Below are 16,415 nucleotides of genomic sequence, written 5' to 3'. Positions count from 1 at the left end.
ACATGTGAACATTAACTCATGACGATGCCTAAGTACGTGTGTCAGCCGGACAGTCAACCTCGCTACATCCTTGTTGACTGGACATCTACACTACATGAGCTGCTGTTTACACGTGAACATTAACTCATGACGATGCCTAAGTACGTGTGTCGCCTGGACAGTCAACCTCGCTACATCCTTGTTGACTGGACATCTACACTACATGAGCTGCTGTTTACATGTGAACATTAACTCATGACGATGCCTAAGTACGTGTGTCAGCCGGACAGTCAACCTCGCTACATCCTTGTTGACTGGACATCTACACTACATGAGCTGCTGTTTACATGTGAACATTAACTCATGACGATGCCTAAGTACGTGTGTCAGCCGGACAGTCAACCTCGCTACATCCTTGTTGACTGGACATCTACACTACATGAGCTGCTGTTTACATGTGAACATTAACTCATGACGATGCCTAAGTACGTGTGTCGCCTGGACAGTCAACCTCGCTACATCCTTGTTGACTGGACATCTACACTACATGAGCTGTTGTTTACATGTGAACATTAACTCATGACGATGCCTAAGTACGTGTGTCAGCCGGACAGTCAACCTCGCTACATCCTTGTTGACTGGACATCTACACTACATGAGCTGCTGTTTACATGTGAACATTAACTCATGACGATGCCTAAGTACGTGTGTCAGCCGGACAGTCAACCTCGCTACATCCTTGTTGACTAGACATCTACACTATATGAGTCACTGTTTACATGTGAACATTAATTAGCTCATGACAATGCCTAAGTACGTGTGTCGCCTGGACAGTCAACCTCGCTACATCCTTGTTGACTGGACATCTACACTACATGAGCTGCTGTTTACATGTGAACATTAGCTCATGACGATACCTAAGTACGTGTGTCAGCCGGACAGTCAACCTCGCTACATCGCCACATCATTCATCATCAGACTGGACAATCTCTAAACCTCGACTGACAATTCCAAAAACCGCTTGCTAAAACCTGAGGCCATACTCGTAGTTTCGTAAGTAATTTATCAGTATTGAAGTGTTCAGAATATCGATAGGGGTATTTAGAAGGATACTTTATACAGCACGTTCTCACGTTCATTTTAATAGTATCGTGGGTAGCGTCTTAAGGAGTTTAGTGACAATGATTTAGTAAGCTATGTCCTATAAGTCTGGTCTTGTCTTAAGTCCGACGTGACGGCCGTGATGAAACTGCTGCTAAACGCTGGGTATGACGAAAGTTTGTGAGCCTCTGTGTTTTGTTAATTTTATAATCTTTTTTTTTATTTAAATTTTTTTTATGAAACATAATCGAGCAGACGTATTACCTGATGGTAAGCAATCGCCGCCGCCCATGGAAACTTGAAACACCAGAGGCTTTACAAGTGCGTTACCGGCTTTTTGGGAGTTAGGAATTTAAGGGTTGTTGTTCGGGAATGGGGAAGGAGAAGATTGGGAAGGGGGGAATTGGGCCTCCGGTAACCTCACTCACACAACGAAACACAACGCAAGCGTTGTTTCACGTCGGTTTTCTGTGAGGCCGTGGTATCACTCCGATCGAGCCGGCCCATTCATGCCGAAGCATGGCTCTCCCACATTTAAAAATCTAAGGTACTTACCTATGTAGCTACTAGCTAGTGACATTTTTTTAAGGTGGAAAATCATTGAATGACTTCTCTCGCCAGGGCGAGGCGGGAGGGAGTGTCAGACTCTTACTGACTAAAAACCACCCCGTTCCTACTCCAGCTTTTCGAACCCCCAGTAATCGGCTGCGTAGTCCGCAGCATGTGGCTAGACGTAGGTTAGACGCACTCTTAACTATTGAACGTATGATGTGAATGAAAGTGCGGGAGAGCCATGCAGCACCACGAATAGGCCAGTTCGGCCGGAGTGATACCACGGCCTCACAGAAAACCGACGTGAAACAATGCTTGCATTGTGTTTCGTTTTGTGAGTGAAGTTACAGGAGACCCAATTACCCCCCTTCCCAATCTTCACAATACCCGTTACCCCGACAACCCTAAAATACTATGATATATTTATTATTATCGATTATGTTCGTAAAAGATTTAAGAAAAATCTCAATAAAATTATTACTACCGAACAAACCCATGCCCTCTTTACCTTGGCCCACATAAAACTAATCCTAAGTAAACTCTTAAGTACCTCTTACTTAGTGTTATTACATAATAAGCAAGCAACTTAATATCGTGTGACACGCAGTGTGCAACAGTGCGGGAACTAAGACACCTAAGTTACGTTCTAAGTTATTAAAAGTAGATAGGTACAGCCAGCAAGCTGTTTAAGTGTTGTGAGTGGGGTTACTGAAGCCTCAATTACCGCCCTCCCCAATCTCCCCAAGTCCAGTGTCGGATTAGTCATCTAGCAGGACGCAGCGATACTACGCCTCATTTTTTTTTTGTCTCACATTTTAAACTTTCCCTGGACTACCGCAAATAATTCAAGACAAGAAAATTAGCTAAATCGGTCCAGCCGTTCTGGAGTTTTAGCGAGACTAACGAATGGCAAAATATATATCTTAAACTTTGTTAAAAATCGTACCTAATATTAAATATAAGAATAACTTGACTGACTGTACCTGCTTAGGTAAATATCTAAACACACGCAATCTTAGTTTTGTAAGTCGCGTCGATGTTTTTGCTATTTTTATGGGATTAGAGGCAAACAAGCATTGGATCGTCAGATGATCTAATAGATGGGTACCAGTAGGGCTGATTAACCATACACCTGATTGGGCAACTGGTTGGAAGGAGCTACAACGGCCAGAAGATTAAAATACCCTTCAAAATATCTGATGCAGAAAATCAGGGGAAACTACTATACACTATGTTACCATAGAAAGTCGTTATGAAATATCTAAATAAAAAGAAAAGGTGGCCATGCGATCTGCTTAGCAACCGGTGCCGCTCTGCGTCGGGGCAGTCGGTGTAAAATGGACTACCGGCCTGAATGATGTAAGACCAATGCATGAGGAAGGCTGTTGTGCGCGTGGAATGGCGACGATTTGTAAAACTTGCCACTTGAACCTGATGAACACACATGATGACTACTCTGCTAAGAGTGTAACGACTAAGAAGAAGAAAGCATGATGCTCCGGTTTAAAGCAGGAATTGGAACGGGTGGTTTTTGGTCAGTATGAGGCTTTGCGTTGCCGACCGTTAAACATTATCATGCCGGTTTCTGTAAATCATTCCAGTCGAGTGATCAATCTTCATATAGATCTGCTATTCCTCCTTAATACATTTATTTATTACAAGACTTCCTAGGATTTCTTTTTAGTTTTTAAGTTTCAGGCTATATGTGTCAAGATTTCTAAAATTTTTAAAACTATATTATTTGCTAATATGTTTTGTTATTTGACAATGGATCTTTATTATCGATAAAAATACAATATTTTCCTATTCACTTAAAACCTAAATCACACAATTGTAACAAAAACTGTACATACAAAATTAAATATAACATTTATGCAGTGTGTATCCGAACACAAATAAAGTAGCAACTTCGATAAAAGTCAGCCAGACAGACAGATGATACAACTGTCACTAGTGTCACTGTCAAATCCCAACCATTCCGGGGATGAAATCATTACACCAAAAAATGTTATTTATACGATAAATTACTAAAAACCACAATAGAAATAACATGTAAATATGGCAGACAAACTAAGACAAATAGCGCAAAGGCTGAAAGACAAAGTGCATTTACCAAATGTAGCGAATGGCCGCGACACTGTTTTTGCGAAATATACACCGACGACCAGAGTTTCAGACATAGCGGATAAGTTTAAATACGATACGGTATCGAAGAATTTCCGAGACATTGTATCCAGATATGAAAAATTCACGGGAGTGTCAGAAATTATGGCTTTACAGAAAACTGTTGTGGATGCGCAGGTTAGTTTCTTTTTTTCTAATCCACCGATGCGGCGAAGGTCAATCATTGTTATGCCTCTATTTTTTTTTCTCATCGCTAATGGTATGCGAACTCCTTACTAGTTCTATGCTTACATCATAGCATTAAATTATCTGTATTTTATCTATGTTCTAAGTGTGATTGAGGTTTTGCAAAATAAATAAATTTCATGTTCATCTTAGATTGTTTAGATAAAGCGGGAAATAATGACGCAATATGCAATCTATTATGCTTTGTGTCTAGATTCTAGAATAGTTACTTATTTAATTTAATACATTACTATGTAGCACTACATGTGTTTGCAATTATTGGTCTCTTGCCAAAAGTAGTTAATATAAAAATATTATTTATTTATTATTTAATATTATTTGACATGTTGTGATCTGTATAAATATTGGATATAAAATGTATATAGTCAAAAGCAAAGCATTTATTTCAATTAATCCTAAATTAGGTACTTTTGAATCATCAAATTTAATTGTCCACCAGTCTGTCTGTCAGTGAAGCTTAGTGCTCGTTCTAAAGTGTAGCTACGAATGGAGAAGCGAGTAAGAAACACCATCTGTATATACACAACCTCAAGATATTGTTATACTCCTAGATGAACCAAGCTATGAGTATCTATTCTATTTTTAGTTTACTCCATAGTGTTACCATGTTGTTTATAGTATGTAAACACTGATATTTAAATAGAACATGTTTATAAATAGTCACTATGGAAGTAAACTATGGAATCCACTGTTTACTCCAAAGGTCAATAAATCCATAGACTTTAAGATAAAAATAGTTTCCTAATCCTACTAGTATTACAAGTAATACCTATATAAAAAATATTTGTTATGTTACAATTACAAACAAACCAATTTTTAACCTACTTAAAAAAAAGTGAGGTTTTCAGTTTGACCTGTATATGTTAGTCCTCGATTAGCTAGCATTTGGCTGAACCGATTTTAACACAATTTTCAGCATAATATTTTTCAAATTTAGGAGAAGGCTTTATGAATAGTACACAACTTAAAAAAGATTAAGATTTGATTTTAGGTTCACTTTAACACTTGTTTAAATACATAGTTTGAAGTCCATTTTTTTAAACGCAGGTAAATCTAAGATTACCATAATACAGTAGAAGCTCTTTATTCGCGGGGTATGCGTTCCGTAAATATGCCGCGAATACAGAAACCGTGAATATGGAATGGTAATTTGTATGGGGTTATAGGGGATATGTTCCTAGATGACGAAATCAAGAAGCAAATTGTAGATAAAAAAAATGTTTAATTGAACTTTCTGATCATACAGATTGCCTGATGATAATATTATTATCATCAGGTTTAGGTCACACTAGGTTTAGGCAGAAGTCACAATCTAGACGTAGTTGTAATAAGGTATATTTCATTTTTTTCTTCTACTGACGCGTTGATAAAGGATAGCGAATGTATTTTTTTAGGTTACGCACCGATATTTCGATTCGATCCACGAATAAAGAAATCTTAGACCGCGAATATGGGAATTGGGTCGCATTTTTTCAATCCGCGAATAGTGAAAACGCGAATGAAGGAAGCGCGAATAAGGAGCTTCTACTGTACTTACTTCTCGCAACACACTTGTAAGTCCCCTAACTTTGCGTGTGTTCATGGGCAGTCGCGACAGTGTTTGTCTCCTATTTCATAAAAAAATGTATATTTGCAGGAAAAATTCATGGCAGCTCAGGATAGAAGACGGGACCTTGGCCGGCAGGTCGCCAGTGTGGAGATGAGGCTGAAAGAACTGCATTCAGAGATGCAGAATACCATGAAAGGGGACGACAAGTACTTACATCTCTGTACTGAAGAGCATAAGGTTGGTTTTTGCTTGTATTTATCAATTATGTAAATTGTAACTTATATGTATACTTAAATTGCGAAAAAAACAAATTTTGCATTTGAGAATTAAATCAGCAACACATGTTTTTACAGCAGCAAATTACCCGGTCATTGGCTTACTGTGCAATGCAATTAAATTAATTAGATCTGAGCTGATTGTAAACTGACACATGCGTGCTACCATCAGAACAGGTCCGCTCAAACTGTTGTCGTACTTTCCTTTAAAGGCCACTACAGAATCAACTGGCATGGTTCTCTCACATTATTCTTTATTTGATGAAGATTCTATGACCTCTGAGTTTGATTCGGCATTTCTTCTCAGAGTAGTCCAATAGGAAATGTCGGCGTGATCTAATTATTTTAGAGATTGACGTGTAAAAGTGTTTCTTTCCCTAAAAAGTCCTTTTTAATCTTTCCTTGAAAAAATATTTAAATGTCCTAAAAAAGCTATAACTAGTGCCTAACCTAATAAACGAATCTAAACCAACCACCTTGAAAGAAACTCGAAATAGAACAATAAGTATTAGATCCCAATATAAAAATCTTTTAAGCACGGGCGCTTTTAGAACTTCACTTTTAAGAAAAAGTGTTATTTGTATGGCCCCACTTGTTTATAATAGGTTACCAAATAATGTCAAGGAACTACCACTAACAAAATTTAGAAAGCATGTAACAGATTTACTTTTACGAAATTGTTATTATTCAGTACAAGAATTCTTAGATGATAAGTATTATTAAATTCTTTTTAAAATGTAGATTTGCATGCCAATTCAGGTAAAATGTATAAGGGACTTAAAATTTTTATACCACCTAATAATCTGTACCTACATTATTTGCAAATAAAGTATTCTATTCTATTCTAAACCCAAACAACTCCAATTCTAGCTTATAGTACAAGAGCGAGCCCTCCGCGCGTTATTCGGCGACGCGGAACGTGAGGAGAGGGAACTGTTCGCCACCATGTCGGCCGCGGTGAAGCTGGGACACGAGCGGGAGAGGGCGCACGCCGAGCGGAACAAGTACTGGTACATTGTCGCTTCTATATTGGGTGAGTTTTATTTTATTTTATTTTTATTTTTCATTTTGAGGAACAGCAAACAGTTACATTATAAAATCTTACAACTAATATAACAATGACTTGTTGTGGTCATAATGTAACCCACAATGCTATCCACAGGTAAACATAAATATTTAGAAATGAAGAATTCTAATCGCTAAGAACATTAAAATAGTAACAGCAGTACGTGTAACAAATAATGAGAGTATTGTTGTGTAAACATGACCATGAGCATAATATATTTATAAAGAAAGAGGAGTTTAAAGATAAAGACAAAATGACAAAATTAAAACTGCTATTATAAAGTGGTTTGGGTATTAAGTAGGGAACTGTGAAGGAGACTTTTGAACTTATTTATGTTATTAGTTATTATTAGTTAGTTATTCGTGTTACTGCTTAAGGTAAGCGTCCACAGACCCGCATCGCAAGCAGCGCACGCATTCAGTATGAGTCATCAGTACGCATCGCATGTAGGCATTGCCGATGATGCGGTCCGTACGATGCGGATCAGAGGACGCAGTTGTATGAGTTTCTATACAAGACAAACTAAAATCCGTTGCGTGCGATGCGTACGATGCGGGCCTGTGGACGCTTACTTATAGTATAGGTAAAAATAAAAGTACCGAATATCTTAGTTAGTTAATGCCTAGTTAACAGAGATAGTTAGAGTTTGACCCATGAGAAAGCCATACTTCGACACGAACGTGTCGGCTCGATTGGAGTGATACCATGGCCTCACGGATAACCGACGAGAAACACACTAGTTTTATTTCGTCGTATCTCATTCCCAATTTCCGTAGGCCTAAACCTCCCTTTTGGGGGGGGGGGTCATTCTTAGTCTCCCTTAGTTACCCCCGACACCGCACTTGTATCACCTTTAGTTTTAGTGCTGCGTGTGACGCCGAATAGAATTTTATTAATTTTACGGTATACAACAATGTGTAACAATAACATTTGTGTTTAAACAAATTATAACAGTGGTTGTAGAGTATGTTACATGCTATTATAAATGTTACACAATGTTGTATAACGTTATATAACTGCTGTGTGGGAGCACCTTTACTGTAACACATATTATAATTATACAATTTTGCTTAGATTGAGCCATGATAGTACCACTGCAGGGCAAAGGCTACCCTTTCCCTTTTCTTTAAAAAGAAATAACAATAATCACTCTCATTCCTCCCACCAGGCACAGTCCTGGGTATAGCGGGTTCCTCGATCAACAACCACCTGAAGATGTCGGAGTTCCGCGAGATGATGGAACAGCAGATGGCCCGGTCTGCCAGCGTGCTGTATACCATCGCCGGCGGGGGCTCCGCCGCCCGGCCTGACATTACTGAGGCCATGAAGACTGAGTTCGCTTACCAGGTAACATTAAATTTATTTTATCATAACTTTCGTGAGACATAGTACATTTTTTGTTCTTTTTTTTTATTTGTTTAAAATTCTCTTTTTTTTTTTTTTTTTTTGAGGGGGGAAATCATCCAATGACTTTTCTCGCCTTGGGCGAGGCGAGAGGGAGTGTCAGACTCTTACTGACTAAAAACCACCCCGTTCCTTCTCTTGCTTTTCGAGCCGGAGCCCCGGTAAACCCGCTAGGTAGTCCGCAGCTCCGGAGGTAGTCCGCAGCTCCGGTTTAAAATAGATTTACATTTTTAAATACTACACATACAAAATAAAATAATATTTAAAAATATAAAAATAGGAGCCGACCAGTAGCGGGAGCATGGTCCAAGCCACCGGTGGTTAGGGCTCCAGAGACAGAAACCTCCTCACAATACGTGCCGTTTCGAGGAGTACTGCCTTCTGCATCAGGCCCTTGATCCATCCGCCCAACCCCAGCCTCCTAAGGTGGTTGTCGAGGCTGTTGGGTATTAAACCGTTGGCCGACACGACTATCGGCACAACGATAGCCGAATCCACATTCCACATGTCGACAACCTCGTCTATTAGTAAATTAATTATTATGTTATCGGCTTACTCACGTAACTGTTTGACGAGGAACTCGACTAGTTTCAAGCCGTGCTAGAGACTCATATTCATGAGCAGCATTCCGCGGCACACGACGCGGCGATTGTCGCGTAGCAGTGCGACAAGCGCCGCGTCGACTGAATACAGTTAAATCACGGGCTCTCAAACAAACTCTTGCCGGGTAGTTTATTAACTAACTAAAAAGTCTTGCTAGTCTCACTAACACCTATTAGCCTAATGCTATTTTTTTTAATACGCTTTTTTTATAATTAGCTTAGGTTAGGTTAGCGTGGAGTGCTTAATATATTAAATGTTATAATTATTCTATCTAGACACACGGCAGTGTGTCCGCCAAGTTCGAGCAAAAAAACCGACACACCGGCCGTGGGTTATATTACACGAACCATTTCGGGCCAAGTTCGACCCACCTATAACTCAAAATCTATTTTATCTACGCATATGAAATTTCTAGTATCTGTCGAGATCTACTTACTTATCTAAAATACAAAATTTCATTAATGTACCTATTGTAGATCTTGAGATATTGACGTCAGAAAATCGCTATTTTTACTATACACTCACTGACTGACTGACTGACTGACTGACTCACTCACTCATCAAAAACCTAGACCACTTCCAATGGTCGTATTGACTTGAAATTTGGCATGGAGGTAGGTCTTTAGGTCAAGGTAAAGGAAAAAATCTGAAAATGGCCAAGTGTGAGTCGGTTTTAAAAATAATGAACATGAATAAGGAACTAAAACAAAAAAATTATCTATATCTTCCAATGGTCGTACCGACCTAAAATTCGTTACGAAGGTTTGTATTTAGTCAAAGTAAAGTAAAATAAGAAAAAAAAGAAAATAAACCTTACAAAAATAAATGAAATCCCACCCAAAACATAAATGTGAAAGGCTGCCAAGTTCGATAATATTGGAATGCTTCGCCTATAAAAGAAGTGAGATCTAAATAAGTACCAAGTTCCATACACAGACCTCAGTTAAAAATGATATAACTTGGCAAGTTTTAATAGAAAATTATATACTTGACTCATTGCGTTTAGTAGGTTTATAACAAAGTGTTTGAAAACTTGCCAACTTGTTATATCATTTTTAACTAGGTCTGTGTTATAGGCGAAGCATTCCAATATTATCGAACTTGGCAGCCTTTCACATTTATGTTTTGGGTGGGATTTGCAAATATCTACGAGGGAAAAGTTATGAAAAAATTGTAAAATGCACCCCACACTTTTATGAAGTGACAAACTCTTTGTAATGAATTATTTTCTAATTTTTAGTTCGGTTGTATATAAAAGCGTGTTTTTTTAAACTATTATTTATTTATATGTTAGGTGCTTTTGATCTTACAATGACGAAACAGAGTAGCTAGTATACTATATTTTGAAGTTGTTTAATAGCGGCCTAACCTTACAATATAACTGTATAGTTAAATCTGACAATACAGTTAAACCATAATCGTATAAAAAATTAAAGTTGACTAATTGGTTAATGCGAGACTTGCAAAACTCTTGCTGGACAACACTAGTTACGTTAAGTTACATTAGGTATATGTTGTAGTCTCTCACGAAGCGCTTCGCTTCAAGCTTCCTTGTGCGAACTGCTAGGGAGTGGAACTCCTTGCCGGAGTCTGTGTTTCCTGATGGGTATAACCTGGGTGTCTTCAAAGACCGAGTGAATAGGTTGCTTATGGACAGACGTGCTCCATCGTAGGCCGCATCATCACTTACCATCAGGCGAGATAGCGGCCAAACGTCGGCCCATTTAACATAAAAAAAAACCTTTATGCATGAGAAGCGGTCGTCTTAAACCACCACTTTTCACAATCACCAGCAATTTTAAGTTAAATGTGGTAAAATCGAGTGGTACATAATGTTTTGCGTGTATTTCAGGACAATCTGGCGAACAACTTGAAGACAATGCAGGAACATATAAACAGTCTAGTCTCTACACAGGAGTCTTTGATACGTAAGTCATTTATCTTTATACAATGTGATAGGGGTGGGACTTCTAACCCGTTAAGGCTGAGTACTACATCTAATTTTATCGACATAAGTCGGGGGTCGAAGGGGTCGAATCCCGCACGGAGCAACTCTTTGTGTGATCCACAAATTGTTGTTTCGGGTCTGGGTGTGATGTGTATGTGAACTTGTATGTTTTTAAATGCACCCACGACACAGGAGAAAATCCTAGAGTGGGGCAACGTTTTTTTTTTTTTAAAAAAACTAGCAATGTACATTCATTACAGAACATATACACCGTCGGGAGAAGACAGTGGACACTCAACTCCTGGACCTTACTCGCGCCATCGTAGCCGCCTCCCAGTCCAGCCAAAAGTCTGATGCTGAGATCACAAAAGCCTTATCAGCTGTTCACCATGACCTTGAAGATGCTGACCAGATCAAGGAGTTGGACAAAAATAAGGTCCTTCTAGAACCCAATCAGATTCTAACTGGCGTTGGTATACTAATGGCAATGGCGATTATATTAGGCAATATCATTGGGCGCGTCAGTTGAATTTGTGTTTTTTGAATTTATTTGTATACATACAGGCCCCTAAAGTCTACGTCAAAGTCAAAGTTAAAATTATTTATTTCAATTAGACCAGGAAGGCACTTTTGAACGTCAAAGCAAATATAATAATATTAATAACGTCTGTCTGTCGGTCAGTCCTCTAGTGAAGCTATTTGCTCGTTCCAAAGTGTAGATTCCTATGGAGAAGAACGAGCAAGAAACTCCATAGGTTACTTTTTCAATCAGGTTCACAATACAATTGGGTACTATCCTCGGTCAAAAATAAATTATTACAACTTTTCAATACAATAAAATATTAAAAAATAATCACACTCTCATTCATAAATTTGATGAACTATTTAATTTTCGATTTTTTCTAGCTAAATTTCTAGAAATAAGTCTGCTATTTGACGTCAAAAACTTATGACGTCATAACGTACTATTTCATACAAAGTTCATAGAAAATATCGTTTTTGACGTTTCGAAAAAAGTATTGAATTTGACTAGTAGGAAAGTAGCCTATTCTTGGTTACATTGTTTTGATTGGCAAATTGGCGTTGAAATGTCACCAGGTGATCTGCGCGTTCGGCGTTCTGATTGGCCGGCTCGAATGAACCAACCAATCACAGCGAACGAGCTCGCGTTTCGATTACTTTAAAAGTAAAGCAAACTCATCACCTGATTCCACTTGGATGCAGATTTCAGGGACCACTTGTATGTAGTGAGGTTCCTGCATTTTATTTATGTGGTGAAATATTATACCCTATGCGCTGTAACAAGGTGCGGCTGACAAATTCAGTAACGTTTCGTATCTCTCTTGAAAGTTGCTGCGATTTAAAAATTACGCCTTAATATTTTAGCTGTATCACATTCGTATTATGTTAAATCATTCGGAAGCGTAGTTAATTAAATTAAAACCAACCGGAATGTTCTAGTATTTAATTAAAATCTAATGAAATGAAAAATAATGTAGTGTTATGCGTATAACGTAAAGCCATAGTCGTGTTTAGTGATGGGATGTACTGCTACGATGGATAGGTAGTCGATGTTTTTTTAGAATAAAAAACGAAAATCGTGCGTCGTTTAATTATAGTTCTTCAAAAACCTTTAATTATGTGGGTAAATCTACTGTAGACGCGACTCTCTCTGCCCAAACCACAGTGACATTATCTGAGCAGAAATATGTAGTAGGCATTTTTTCTAGACATTTCCGACGCCATTGATAATGCGTGGTGGTACTTAATCTTACATATACAAACTAATATACCCTTGTTTTCTTCACGGTTCTGTAAAACTGAAACTCTGAAACACCTCAGGGCTCGGTCATAAAATATTTATTTTGACAAGTATATACACGTAGTTAGACTGCACAACTAAATAACACACACATTTAATAAAAAAATTAAAGAGAATTAAATGTATGCTGCGAGTATCGATAGCGATAAAAAAAAGGCATCTGTCAGCCGCACCTTGTTACAGCGCACAAGGTATAGTAATCTCTTAGGAAATTTTGGCCGTCACGCCTTTTATCCATTATCACATTACGTCGCGTAATACCGCTATGCAATGTACACCCGCTTTTCACCATTTGTGTTAAGCCGGGTCCAGACGAGTGTAACGTGTAATGTAAGATTACGTGTAATTTAGCATCAACAGTGTGGACGGCACACGAACTCAAAGCGAATTGTGAACGCGAAAATATTTCAAAAGCTGTTTCCACTCAGTTGCTACGAACATGCCGAATAGGAAGGTCGTGATAGCTGGTGCGGCTTTTATTTTCATGTATTTACTAACTGAAGACCGCAAAAGTCGGAAGCGTCGATGGTGGAAAACTAAAGGTACGGTCAGACGTGCTCATTACTAGCACGAAAGCATGCTTTTATTGAGCAAGTGCTCATTAGTAGCACGTGTGTAATGTAATGAGCATGCTTATTTAGAGCTACCTGAGGCGCGGGTAGGAGGGGGCGTGCTCCGAGCACGTCTGAACAGGTTTGCTTATTAGCATGCTATCTTTATTAAGTTCTGTACGGATAGCACTGTCGCTATATACTTCACGTGCACAGCACGTCTGACAGTACCTTAATTTGTATAAAGGTATTGTCAGACGTGCTCAATAAAAGCATACTTATAAGATTGCTTAAAATTAGCGTGCTCTGCAAACTGTTCACATTTGCCAGCAATACGCATGCTTGTTTTTAGCATACTCCTAAATAGGCATGCTCAAAGCAAACGTACGGACAGACGTGCTATTTGGCACCAGGATCTCGGCCAAAATGGATGTACAAGTATATAGCGACAGTGCTATCCGTACAGAACTTAATAAAGTAATCATATTGCTTGCAACGGAACTGTGTAAGAACATTTTGGTGAAAAATAAAAAACCAAAAAGAAGGAGAATTTGGGTTCGTTTCGTTTCGTTTGGCCGCAGATCGAAACAGAATCGATGATAGCATGCTAATAAGCAAACCTGTTCAGACGTGCTCGGAGCACGCCCCCCCCCCCTACCCGCGCCTCAGGTAGCATGCTCGAAAATCAAACGTTGTTTGATTTTTGAGCACGCTCTAAATAAGCATGCTCATTACATTACACACGTGCTACTAATGAGCACTTGCTCAATAAAAGCATGCTTTCGTGCTAGTAATGAGCACGTCTGACCGTACCTTAAAGAAGATCTTCTTTACTTGTGGAAGTAAAATCTCAACATTTTAGTGGTCAATATAAAAACTTTACCCGTACATACGACACAACCGTCACGAACGCCGTCCAAACGAGCACTGCGAGCGTCTTTGTGTTCGCGCGAAAAACCGACAGCCGATGGATCAACCCCGAGCGCCGCGCGAGCGTTACATGTAATGCTCGTACTGCCGTCCACACGCAGAATTCGTGTTACATTACACGGTGGATTACATTACACGTTACACTCGTCTGGACCCGGCTTTATAAGTTCCATGTAATAAGGGGTGAGCCTACTGCCATATATTGGGCACATTTTAAGACTCCGTGCTGCTGCTGAGAAATTTTCAATAATTTTACGCCCTTAAATATAAAGTACCCCGTATCACGTATAAGGCATTGGGTGACCCCCCCAACCCAAAAAGGCTTTGGCAAGTTTTTTTTCTTGGGTATTAATTTGTTTAGTCACAAAATGTATATTATTATAAAAACCCCTACGCGGGAATTAGAAATGAAAAAAATTACAACACAATATCGTCTTTATTCACCACGTAATAAGGTTGATATTATTTCCTACCACGTAAATAAATGTGGGAACCTCCAATTCTTTTTAAAAAAAATCGCCATTGCGACTAACGCAAAGGGTTTTAAGCCAGTCATTTATTTATAAAAGTTAATTTTGAATGCATAATTTTATTATGTTGTTACTTGGGCGTAGATAGAATATAAATTAATCATTGAATACTGATATGATACTTTGTTTTTTTTTATTATTATTGGGGGATGAAAAGGGGTTATAAGGTAAGCGTCCACAGGCCCGCATCGCACGCAACGGATTTTTGTGTGTCTTGTATAGAAACTCATACAACTGCGTCCACTGATCCGCATCATCGGCAATGACTACATGCGATGCGTACTGATGACGTCATACGGGATGCGTGCGATGCGTACGATGCGGGCCTATCGACCCTTACCTATAAAGAGCAATGCCCGCCTTTACCCTCGTCACTACAACGAAAGCTAATGTTTATTTGCTCGCCAGATGGCCCTAATGTGGCCCTAAATAATCGTCGCGCCTTTTATCCCTGAAGATGTAGGCAGAGGTGCACTTTATGGCATGCAATGCAACTGTATAATGTACACCCACTTTTTACAATTTGTGTTATAAGTCCCATGTAATTGGGAGTGAGTATATTGCCATATACTGGGCATAGTTCCAGACTACGTGATACTACTGAGAAATTTTCGAAAAACCGAAAAAAGCCCAGTAGTACTTTGCCCGACTCGAACCCGAGACCCCCTTGCAAGTCAGCCGCAGTTGCAACCAACCTAATGAGGTGTGTTTGGATTACCTAGCGGGTTTACCGGGGTTCTGGCTCGAAAAGCAGAAGCAGGAACGGGGTGGTTTTTAGTTAGTAAGAGTCTGACACTCTCTCTCACCTCGCCCAAGGCGGGAGAAGCCATTGGATGATTTTTACCACTAAAAGAGGCTACACATTTAACAGAGACCGAACTTTTTGATAAACCTAAACTGAGATGTCCCAGAGACTTCTCCCAGTCATTGGATAAAACATGTCAAACCTTTGGACAAATCAGTTACACTGATTGGATATACCGATTTGCTACATTAGCGCCGTCTGGTGTGCAAAAACAGTAGTTCATTGTGTACAAATAACATTTTTTAATTATATTCCTTGCCGACCAAAAGTACTCCACTACATATTTTTTGTAATGTATGTTTTTTTTGTTAATTTTCGTCTTTTTTTCGTGTAAGCTTTAGTCGTATTGTAAATTTGCGGTCTTAAATTTTATGTTTTTTGGATGTTAAATTATTTTTGGTTCGTTACTCTGGTATTTGGTTAAAAATTTTATTTTTTTACTTCCCTGTGCATAATTTTTTTGCGCACAAACGTCACTTCTGTATCACATTGTAACTGGGTGTTGCCACAAATATATTTTCTACAGTGTAATGAATGAGACTAAAATTTAAATATTTTCATCATTTTGTAAACCGACTGAAGGTGTCACACGATTGATAATGAACTTCGATTATGTTCGAGATCGCCTTATACCTTTTATTACTGTATTTTCTAATAATCCGGCATAATAGTTTGGCATTCAGTCATACTGTGGTGTAACCAACTAACAAAATATTCCAATATAAATGTATATTGTTACGTATGTTTCATATGACAGTGTTACTAAAATATAAATATAATTGTTGTATCATTTTGTTTTATTTCTTTACTAGCAACTTTGTACGCGCAATCCAGTATTATTTGCTTCCTGTAAGATTTTCTGGAAATCGTTTAATATAATGTCCGTCTCCTGGTCCTAAGTTACCTCCCCACCAATCTTTAGCCAAGTTG

The 16,415-nt window shown here is 38.7% G+C and overlaps 1 protein-coding gene across 2 annotated transcripts; it reads left to right on the top strand.

The window, feature by feature from the left end:
• The first annotated feature begins 3,575 nt into the window (after positions 1 to 3,575).
• Positions 3,576 to 16,272, top strand: LOC118280427 (mitochondrial potassium channel). 2 transcript variants are annotated; one of them, XR_007706622.1, is made up of 7 exons: positions 3,576 to 3,933; positions 5,639 to 5,788; positions 6,697 to 6,859; positions 8,061 to 8,239; positions 10,752 to 10,827; positions 11,108 to 13,211; positions 13,468 to 16,272. XR_007706622.1 is itself a non-coding variant. In XM_035600451.2 (6 exons), exons 1-6 carry the CDS (start codon positions 3,691 to 3,693, stop codon positions 11,374 to 11,376), a joined length of 1,080 nt encoding a protein of 359 aa, XP_035456344.2. In that variant the 5' UTR covers positions 3,576 to 3,690; the 3' UTR covers positions 11,377 to 16,272. The 2 variants fall into 2 exon arrangements, 1 of the variants encoding a protein (XP_035456344.2); XM_035600451.2 differs by having other exon boundaries at positions 11,108 to 16,272.
• The last annotated feature ends 143 nt before the right edge of the window (positions 16,273 to 16,415 follow it).

This window comes from Spodoptera frugiperda, chromosome 21 (genome assembly GCF_023101765.2).
Source record: "Spodoptera frugiperda isolate SF20-4 chromosome 21, AGI-APGP_CSIRO_Sfru_2.0, whole genome shotgun sequence".
Lineage (NCBI taxonomy): Eukaryota > Metazoa > Arthropoda > Insecta > Lepidoptera > Noctuidae > Spodoptera > Spodoptera frugiperda.
This window is presented reverse-complemented; position numbering and strand designations above follow the sequence as displayed.

What these genes read in the sequence shown, in the direction of transcription:
- LOC118280427 (XM_035600451.2), top strand. Translation starts at nt 3,691, where the DNA reads ATGGCAGACAAACTAAGACAAATAGCGCAAAGGCTGAAAGACAAAGTG. An exon ending in AGACTGAGTTCGCTTACCAG is followed by an intron (nt 8,240 to 10,751) that starts GTAACATTAAAT and finishes CGTGTATTTCAG; the next exon opens with GACAATCTGGCGAACAACTT. An exon ending in TACACAGGAGTCTTTGATAC is followed by an intron (nt 10,828 to 11,107) that starts GTAAGTCATTTA and finishes CATTCATTACAG; the next exon opens with AACATATACACCGTCGGGAG.